The 10073-nt window shown below is 33.3% G+C and overlaps 1 protein-coding gene across 1 annotated transcript; it reads right to left on the reverse strand.

Annotated features, from left to right (window-relative positions):
* Positions 1–1630: 1630 nt before the first annotated feature.
* Positions 1631–10073, reverse strand: LOC149893584 (uncharacterized). Its single transcript, XM_090070026.1, has 4 exons — positions 9712–10073; positions 5258–5493; positions 4723–4991; positions 1631–4554 (listed from the first exon to the last, which is right to left on the reverse strand). Exons 1-4 carry the CDS (start codon positions 9787–9789, stop codon positions 1715–1717), a joined length of 3423 nt encoding a protein of 1140 aa, XP_089926152.1. The 5' UTR covers positions 9790–10073; the 3' UTR covers positions 1631–1714.

Here is a 10073-nt window from a genome sequence, read left to right on the forward strand (position 1 = left end):
TACAGTTTTATTTTATCTGTAAATTATAAACGTAGATTTGCAAGATTTGCAATTGGCAAACTTTGTGGGAACTATACGGGTTACCCAGCGGGCATACCCATATGGGCCCCATATGGAAACCGCGGCCAAGATCCGGCGGGATACCGTTGGTCTTCCCATACGGGACCCAGTTGCAGACCCGTATGGGCCCCGTACGGTACCCGTCTGTCAATTTTGGCTGGGTAGTGTCCTTTTCATTATGAGTGAATCTTATTAATGTATATCCTTCAGTGTAAACCGAGTTTTAAAGCTAATACTCGTTTGTTCTTGCTATGATTGCTTCGTATTCATGCTTACGAAAAAAATTGCCGCAAGACGCAAATAAAGAATTAAACCTTTAATTTTCGGCGGCGATCATTAACACAACTCCAGACTAGAGTTGAATGAAACATTTTTTTTTCCTTTTTTTTGTTTTGCGAGATGGAAATTCCTTTTACTTACATCCTTTTTTGTTAACGTCGTAACTCATCATAACAGAAATTTGCTCTTAGAATAAGAGTATTATGAAACCAATTTTTATTTAATAATTTCGCTTTTCCTCATCCACTTCAAAATTAGTTTCGACGCCTCCTAATAGAGCCTGATCTGAGTCTGAACTTTTTAAATAATAATGTTCTAATCTTGTACACTTATTCCCAAACCTATATTCAGAACTGCTTACTGTCATCTCAAACCGGTATCCTGAAAGATGCTAAACAACTGAATTTAAAGACGTTTTAAATGGTGGTTTGACCAAAGGTCTTGACACTCGAATAATTAATCAGCAAATAACCGAGTCGAAAAATTACTAAAAGTTCATCATGGCCTACTTAATACACGGCCGGATATGTTGCATAAATAGACCGAAAATTAGAAGGCCAGTTTTTCAGTGTTTTAAGCTTCACTACATTTTGTTTTTTCTTCTTTTTTCCCTTTGTCTCCTTTTGAAAGATAATACAGTAATTATGTGTTTACTACCACTTACAATCTTTTTTTCATTATTATAAAAAATGTTTATTGCTGTTTGATTGACAAGAGAAAATCCCCACTCACAATGAGTACCACAAAGAAATGTTTGGTTCAAATTTTATTCATAAACAATGTTTTCGCTAACTTTTCTGATGTCAAGAGTTTCCAACGTAAGTAGACTTTGTTTCACTGCATCAAGCAAAAACAATAACTTAGGAGGGAATTCAAACAAAGTTGCAAGACTTATGAAGTCATCTAAATTAATGCACAGGCTTATGAAGTATTATCAACATTGCTTTCATGGCACGAGAAAGAAAAATATAACAATATGTTTGAACCTTGGGTATCACAGGCTTTTAAAAAACGATACAAATGGTTGTCAGTAAAATCTCTTGTAAAAACAGTTAATTTTCTTTCTCTTTAAATGACGCGCAATAATGATTTGCTTCCATAAGGGTGCAACTTATTCTCACTAAATTTGTTTCGCGCTAAATTTGATTCTTTATGAGGGAGGAAAGTATTTTTCTAAAGCTACCCGAGGGCAAAGTTAGGAGTTAAAACTATAATTTGTGATCATCTTTAAAGCGTTTTTTTCTTATTTACCATAAAATATAGAGAAAGGGTTGAGTTGACTAAAAAAAGATAAACAACATTTTTTTAACATCTTGCTGAAAAACAGCTCTATAAGTAATAAGTAAATCAAGAGCATCCACTTCCACTTTTATTCCTATATACAAAATTGTGATCCTACCCCGAGAGCAACTTTATGTTCAGGACATTTTTGGCATTTACCAGGACCAGCCGTTTTCTTATAATAACCATGCTTACATGGTTGACATCCATATGGACCATCACTTGTTTCATAACCAGCTGGACATTTCTCGCAGTAATAATCGGAAAGACGTGGTTCGGAATCTTCCGGACAGGATTCGCAACGATCATTAACAGGATTGTAAAACTTGGTCTCATTTAAACAGCATTTGAGGTAATCCGAGTGAATTGTGTTTCGGCGAGCTGCTTTTTTCTTATTTCGAACTCCTTTATACCAAAACGTCGCTTCAGCATACAAATAAAACTTTTCCGCTGGATATGGAGCAACTAAAGCATGATCACTTCTAAGAGAAATTTTCCAAATTGAGTTCTCTAAACGCGGTAACAGCTTGCCATTAATCTTACCATGTGTACCAATACAATATTTTCTAAATGTAGCATTGCAAACTTCTCTATCGTACAGGTTTGGAAACTCACATTTCTTTGAAAGAGTTTCAGCGTAACTGTTTTCAATTACTGTTCCTTTATCAATCACATAAGATTTTCCATTCAACTCACTTGCAAAAGAAGCCATCTTCAGTCTAATAGTTTGCATGTGGGATGTCATTGGTGGAAGAAATATGTTAAGGCTTTGAATGAAAAATGGTCCTTTTTGGTCTGAGTGAACCCATTTGTTTTCGAGTAACCATTCGCGATCAGGGATTTCAAGTAAAATGCTTCCATCAGTTTTGTTGTCTTTTATTGAATACAAACTCGACAAATCTATGGCACCCTTTTCAAATACTCCGAACGTGGCTGGAATTCTAAAAACACCGGATGTTGATGCAATATTGGGACACTCAGCCATGTGACACGATTCCATACTAATAAGAGGTCCAACATCACCGTTTGGATTTTGAAGGAGACTTGTACACTCTTCAGGCTCCGCACCAAAGTTCATATACGTAAGATAATTACATGCCTTCTCTATTAAAAATAGTTTATGATACTTAAGCAGAGAAAATGCTTTCAAAGCCAATACTTTTTCCTCAATCTTTTGGAAGGAAGATTTCTGTAAAGAGTCTCTCAAATTACGGGCGTTGGATGCTGCAAGTTTCGCTCTGGCAACTTTTGCGAAGTTACTCATTATTTCAGTTTGTTTTGAGTTTATAGTGCCAAGTAAACTACTCAGTAGTTTGATATTAATTCTGGCCTTTGGGCATGAACCCATCGCTGCCGAAACTATTGCTGGAACGGCACTCAGAGCTGTTTCTGGATTTTGAATGACGTTGCAACATTCCGTTATCATTTCTTCTAGCAAACCACCATATTCTGTAATATTTTTGTCAGAAAGAGCAGGAGTAAACTTTTTGTAGGCTTTAAGGAAATCTTTCGCATGCTCTGAAGTAAAGCTTTTGTCTCGAAAACGAATTAAAAACTGTTTAATTTCTTTATAAGTAACTTCATTTTTGTGAAAGTTAGTCAACATTGTTTGTGAAAGTATCTTTAACCTTGGAAAAAAATCAGCAACTAGAAATGAAAGCTTTGCAAAGACGTTAGCTGACTTTAAAACATCATCTAGTCGATCTTGAAAATCCAAAAAATTACCGGCGCCTTCAATAAGCATTCCAAATGGATTACCCATTGCAGAAGCAGATAATGCTAATTTTGCAACTTTTTCCGCCATGTCAAGTGACGTAACTGTAAAGGCTAAAAAAAATATATCTTTTAACTCATCAGCAAATTCTTTTTGCTTATTTTCCAAAATAAGACGTGCTTCCGTCCAGTCACTTTGACCGTACGTATCATCTGCTGATCCCATTTGCTCGTCAAATTCTGCAAGGTTACTAAAGTAATTTCCAAGATTGGAGGTCAGAGCATCTCCTAGCTTATTGATACGATCTTGAACTTGTGAAAACTGTTGGTTTAAAAAGTTGCTTTCAAGTAACTTCATTGGATTAATTGAGGTCTCAATAATGACATTATTTTTGTCTTTGTTGATTGACAGAGATAAAATATCATCAAGAAATCCCCTCACTAAACAATATTCAGGGTAACGTGGATCAGGTAGATTGCAATCTGTCCAGAAGTAACAGGATTGATCCAATTCCGATAGTGCATCACCTGCTGATTTTACCAATTGAGTGTAACCTCCTTCAAGACTCAGCCCGTCTAATATTTTTAGCAACTGCTTCGGAGTGCATTTAGCACATTTTACATACTTTTTAAAACCGTCGCAGTATTTATGCAATGATATTTGGCACTGCGTTATTGAGTTCGTTTCTTCATCAGGACATTTTAATCCGAAGCAGTAAAGACTATCAATCACCTCCGAGTCATTATACGAATAAACTGGTACGCCTTTGGTACCTCTATCAAAACTATCTTCAAAGAAGTAATTACAAACAACCTGAGCTTCTTTGTAAGTCCACTTTGGCATAACAAGTCCATTGAAAGATGAAACAAACGGTAAATCTATTAAATAGACGTAACCTTCGGTTGATGAACTGTTAGAAACTAACTGAAGAGTTGTCATATCGAGACATGTCACTCCTACACTTCCGCCATATTCATTGCACGAGTTCAACGTTTCATGATAGCATTCACCGATGTAACTTTCATTGCCAGTGCAGTTTACGTTTCCCATGATGTAGTTGCTTAATGGTATTCCTCCAAAAAAATTTTCCTTATGAAACAGTGCTTTTGTACTCTCTGAAAAACCCAAAGTTTTGCATATCACACTTGCTGATTCCAGGTTAAACCCGATGTAGCACACTGGTCTGTTAAAAATGAACACATCACCATAATACTTGGATTCTATAAACATTGAAAAATAGTTGTAGAATGAGAAATGGGCAAAAATAAACTGGTACAACTAAACTTGTTATACTTGTATGCAGTTATACCACAACAAATTTATGCAATAGCAACAGCGTTATCAATAACAATTGAATATGCAACAATTATAAAACTAAATCTGTTTACTTTCTGCAAACACTTTTAATTCTGTGCTTGATATAATGGAACTTTTATTATGTGTATCTGTTATTGTACAGTTTTTCTCATCAAGCCAGTTTTCACAATCGTTATAAGAATCGCACCGCTTATTATGAGGAACACACTTTCGATCATAAGAGCAATAAAAATCATCAAAAGACGGACATGGATGCTCGCAGTTTAATTTACCAACAGTATCTGCCGCACATTCATAAACTTCACCATCAGTAGCGCGACACTTGCAAATTCTTCCTTCTCTAAAAGAAAGGTTCTATCAAGATTAAGAAAGAAAATCAAGTCATATCAAATAATATTAACTTACTTATAAACAAGAAAACAAACACAAAGTTCTAACGGTAAACAACGCATTCTTAAAAGTTTCAAAGTTCCTACGAATGAAGCTCATACTGTCTTCCATGCAAGCATACTTTATTAAACAATTTTCAAAACTGGAAACTTTTAAAGAACCAAAGTAGAAAGTATAAGAAATATTCGATTTCTTATTTAAGTATTAGAAATTTACCTAATTGATACTTCACATAAACCTTGAAAAATAGGATTCAGTATCGCATTGGAATAAGCTCTCTCATCGAAATCGCATACTTTTCCAAAGCAACATCCATTTATCAGAAATTTAGTTAATTCCTTATTATCCTCCTTCTGCTTTTGATTATGCCACCTTTTATGAAAAAATGATTTTGCACTTTCTTCACCCATGATAATGCTGCCGGTATTCTTCTTGTAATTGTTCGTTGAACTCTGAAAAAAAATGCTATTGTTAAACATAGAGTCTCAGAAAAAACCTCCTATTTTCACAATATTTTGCTTTAGATAAACCATCTTTGAGTACTGATGCCTGATATCGTATAAAAATGTTCTAGTGTGTTGATGGCTTTAACTTAAACCTTTTTGGTTGGAATATGAAAACACCACCATTAAGAGAAGAGAAGACTGTCATAGAAGAGAAGATGTCAAAAGAAACAATAATATAAAAAGTAAGGTATGTGATTCAAATCGAAACTCTCATCGCGTAAAGTTTCGTCTTTTGTAACTGATGAGATTATGCTTAATGCTTTATTGTATTCCAAAGTGGATGATGTAATATGTTAAGTGATATTCTTTTTCACTTTTTAAAAAAGCAATTACTGTTGTTGGTTCGGTCATAATGCTTCAATAAAAAAAAATTTGATAATGGCGCTGTATAATTAGTTTGACGCGCTTTATTTTAGTTTCTCGTCCTTCTTTTTGTTTAACAAATTGATTTTTTTTTTTAATTAGCTTTTACTGCACCGTTCGTTTTCGGCTGCCGTAAACTCTAACCTTAATTAAAGGTTGCAAGTAAGCATGGAATTCTCGAAACTATTTTTGTTTCGATACGTTACGAAACGAGACTCGTAACGGAACTCTTCTCGAAATGTTTTTGAGTTACGAGAGTAAAGTTTTTAAACTTTCGAGAAATTTATTTCGATCGGGTCCCGGTTGTTACGAGAATCATTACGAGAACGGTTTCGAGTTTCTCGTAATGATTCTCGTAACAACCGAAACTCATTTTTCCCAAATTTTCATTTTCTCATTTCGAGAATTATTTGTGTTTCGGGATATTTCGGGATATTTCGAGTTATTTCGAGTTATTTCGAGTTCCAGAAATGATTTGCAAAAAATTTGATTAACCAGTTAATCAGTTGAAGTACGCATTTTTAGGACATTTGACGAGCGCGACAGCTGAATTTTGTTTTCTTTTTTTAAAAAACACAATTAAAGGTTGAAAATATCAATTTAAAGTCTTTTATTATATTACTTATCAAGACTAGGGTTAGGACTATTGTAATTGTAATTGTAAAAATTAAATACAATTACACATTACAATACAATAAAATTGTATCTTAATATTACAGAAGATTAATTCTTCTGCGGCTGAAAATTCAGTCACTTATAGACTAAAAATTGCTTCTGCGGCTGAAAATTAACGCATGCGCAAGTATTCATATTAATTTACTTCATTTTCTTAACTTAAATATCATTGTGAGATATCTTTTAGGAATTTGAAGAGAATTTGAAGATAATTTAAAAAATACAATGAGCGACCTATCGATTGGAAAATCTTTTGAGAATTTAGTTTTTTTTTTATGTTATTTATTTGTCATCTCGATGTAACTTTGCGCATGCGTTAATTTTCAGCCGCAGAAGCAATTTTTAGTCTATAAGTGGCTGAATTTTCAGCCGCAGAAGACTCAAGCATTACAGAAACAATAACAAAATTTTACTTTAGTAATGTATTGTTGTGATGAAAAACAATTACAATAAGTATGGTATTGTTTTTCTTCTAACAATACAATAAAATTCGAGAACTATTGTATTGTTTTAATGAAAACAATTACAATAACTATTGTAGTGTATTACTTTACATTAAAGTAGAAAAGCTAACGTATTTTAACGTATTTATATTCATCTCTTAACGTATTTATATTCATCAGTTTTTTGTTAATTTTTTAAAAAGTAAATGTACTATGTATAATTTAAATAATGTATTTTTTTAAAATTTTATTAGACTGTTTCAATGGTCGAGCGGTCTGAGGCATATGTCCCGTTATTAGAAAGTCGTGAGTTCGATCCCGAACAATCTATGACGTTTCGCGATTTGACTATTTCTTTAACTTCATCACTTCTTCAAACTACGTCACATTGCAAAAGCAAACCATCCTCAAAGCAAATTATGACCATTGAAAATTTTTTATTAATATTTTTTTCATTTTCTCGATATGTATCGAAATTCAGCTGTCGCGCTCGTCAAATGTCCTAAAAATGCGTACTTCAACTGATTAACTGGTTAATCAAATTTTTTGCAAATCATTTTGGGAACTCGAAATAACTCGAAATATCCCGAAATATCCCGAAACACAAATAATTCTCGAAATGAGAAAATGAAAATTTGGGAAAAATGAGTTTCGGTTGTTACGAGAATCATTACGAGAAACTCGAAACCGTTCTCGTAATGATTCTCGTAACAACCGGGAATTTCCTGTAACGTAACCGAAATGTTACGAGAAATTAGTTGATTTTTCGAAATCGCTCTCGTAACTGATCGAAACCTCTCGTATCGTAACGTAACAATTTTCTCGATTGATTTTTCCCGAAACGTTTCGAGAATCCCTAGCTTAGTTGCAAGCTTTAGAAACCGTTTTTTAAAAAAAGCGTCGACGTTTGGCTTTTCCGTTGATTACGAAAAACAAAAAACAAAGTACAAAATTTCTACATCAACCTTTTAGAGTAAGTGAACTTTTCTCAGGTTTGTTCAAGTAAAACTTTTCACAACATAAACGTTTAAAACAGCAAGATTTTATGGTTTAAAAAGTCTATATTTATACAAACTTTGATATTTTTTAAAAAGCAAGTTTCAGAGATTTAAACGAATGGCAGTTCTGTGCCATTTCTTGAAAGGTTGAAACAAATTTATGTGAGTATCGCATTCTTCTTTCTGGAATCATGTAACTTTGTAACTCTATAGGTCTAAGCATAGCAGCCGAGAGAAATTTCGGGCCCCGGGGAAGTTTTCTTAAGGGGCCCTCATTATGATCAATTATATAACCCGGACCAAAAGAAGCGTGCTCTGGTCATTGAAAATCAAAAATAAAAGTTAATTAAATCTTTTAAAAGTCAACACTATTTAAACCTATTATAAATTATTTTAAAAAATTATTAGTACACACACGGGGCCCCGGGAATCTTCCCCGTCTAGACCCCCCCCCTCTCTCTCTCTCTCTCGGCGGCCATGGGTCTTAGTAAAACAGTTTTTTAAACTCAATCTATTTCAAATGACTGATACAGAAGTTTTAACTTTATTTTTTTTTAATAATAGTTATACGATGGAAAATCAAAACGAGAATGCGTAAATAATCTAAAAATGCAAGCGAAACGGCATCATGTTAACTACATTTTATAAATCTAACACAAATGATTCACAAACAAAGATTGCACAATTATAATTAAATAATTCTAGTAATAATAAAAATAGCAATTAAAGATAATGTTGATAAATGCGCTGACTAAATAAAAAAATTTTTTAACCATATGAATCGCTAAAAGAAGAAATTTGCTGCGAAGGCAACAAATACTAATTTCGACACTTCATTTTCAAACTAGAGTTTTTTAATTTTTTTTGGGCTTGTTGCTTTTCTGCATTAAGCGATTCATATGATGATAATCATATTTATCTTAAAGAAAAAAAAAGCAAAAAACGTTTGAAATCAAAGCATCTTTTGTTTAACCCTTATCCATAAGAGAAAAAGTAAAAATATTCTGAACTTTCCTTTTATTATTATTTTTTTTTCACAAAAGCTCTTAATTTAACTTTGTATCAAGTTGTCATGGCCTATCTTACCATTAGTGTTTGCAGTGTAATTTAACTTTGTATCAAGTTGTCATGGCCTATCTTACCATTAGTGTTTGCAGTGTAATTTAACTTTGTATCAAGTTGTCATGGCCTATCTTACCATTAGTGTTTGCAGTGTAATTTAACTTTGTATCAAGTTGTCATGGCCTATCTTACCATTAGTGTTTGCAGTGTAATTGAGCACAATAATAAATCGAATCAAAGTTAGTCTAAATAACGAAGGAACCCTTTCAAATACGTCGTTGACAAATTTATTCAAATAAGCTGTTCTTTGGAGTGGTAACTGATGTTAAAATAATGCATTCGATCAAACTGGATAAAACTCCATGGAATCGGAGTACTACACCAGAGGAGTTGCAGCTTTGACTCGAACGGCTGCTCTGTGTTTTATATTACATGTATAATTTCTCTCTCTCTCTCTCTCACTCTCTCTCTCTCTCTCTCTCTCTCTCTCTCTCTCTCTCTCTCTTATATATTATATTATTGTGAACAGGAATTAACGTTGTAAAGTATATGAACTATATAAAGTTAAACTTTATGCTTTATATTTAAGCTTCAGTTTGTTTTCAATCATGCAATAAACTTACAAGAGCTCTCCGGTGCCCAGCTTCACATTTCCAAGCTGCCCAATACAAAAAACACACAAACGTCCATCGAAAAAACATTTTCCTAAACGAAAATTACAAAAGTTTATTGTGACCAAATTTTATTAGTTGCTACTTTTATAAACATGTATTATATTTTGTAAATAATTTTTGTAGCAAAGTATCTTTAAGTTCCTCTGTAAAAACCTTTCTCAGAAATTTTTGAAAGTTTTAATTGCTTTCTATGTTTCTATGATTTATATATTGTTTGCTCTGGCGAAACTTCCACATGGAAACTCTTTCAATAGGAGTGGCGAAAGTAGATATTCATTGATGTGCTATGAAGTGTGGAAAATAGTGAAAGT

Source organism: Hydra viridissima, unplaced genomic scaffold (genome assembly GCF_058129835.1).
Source record: "Hydra viridissima isolate aposymbiotic clone 2 unplaced genomic scaffold, HvirCarnegie_v1 scaffold_1, whole genome shotgun sequence".
Lineage (NCBI taxonomy): Eukaryota > Metazoa > Cnidaria > Hydrozoa > Anthoathecata > Hydridae > Hydra > Hydra viridissima.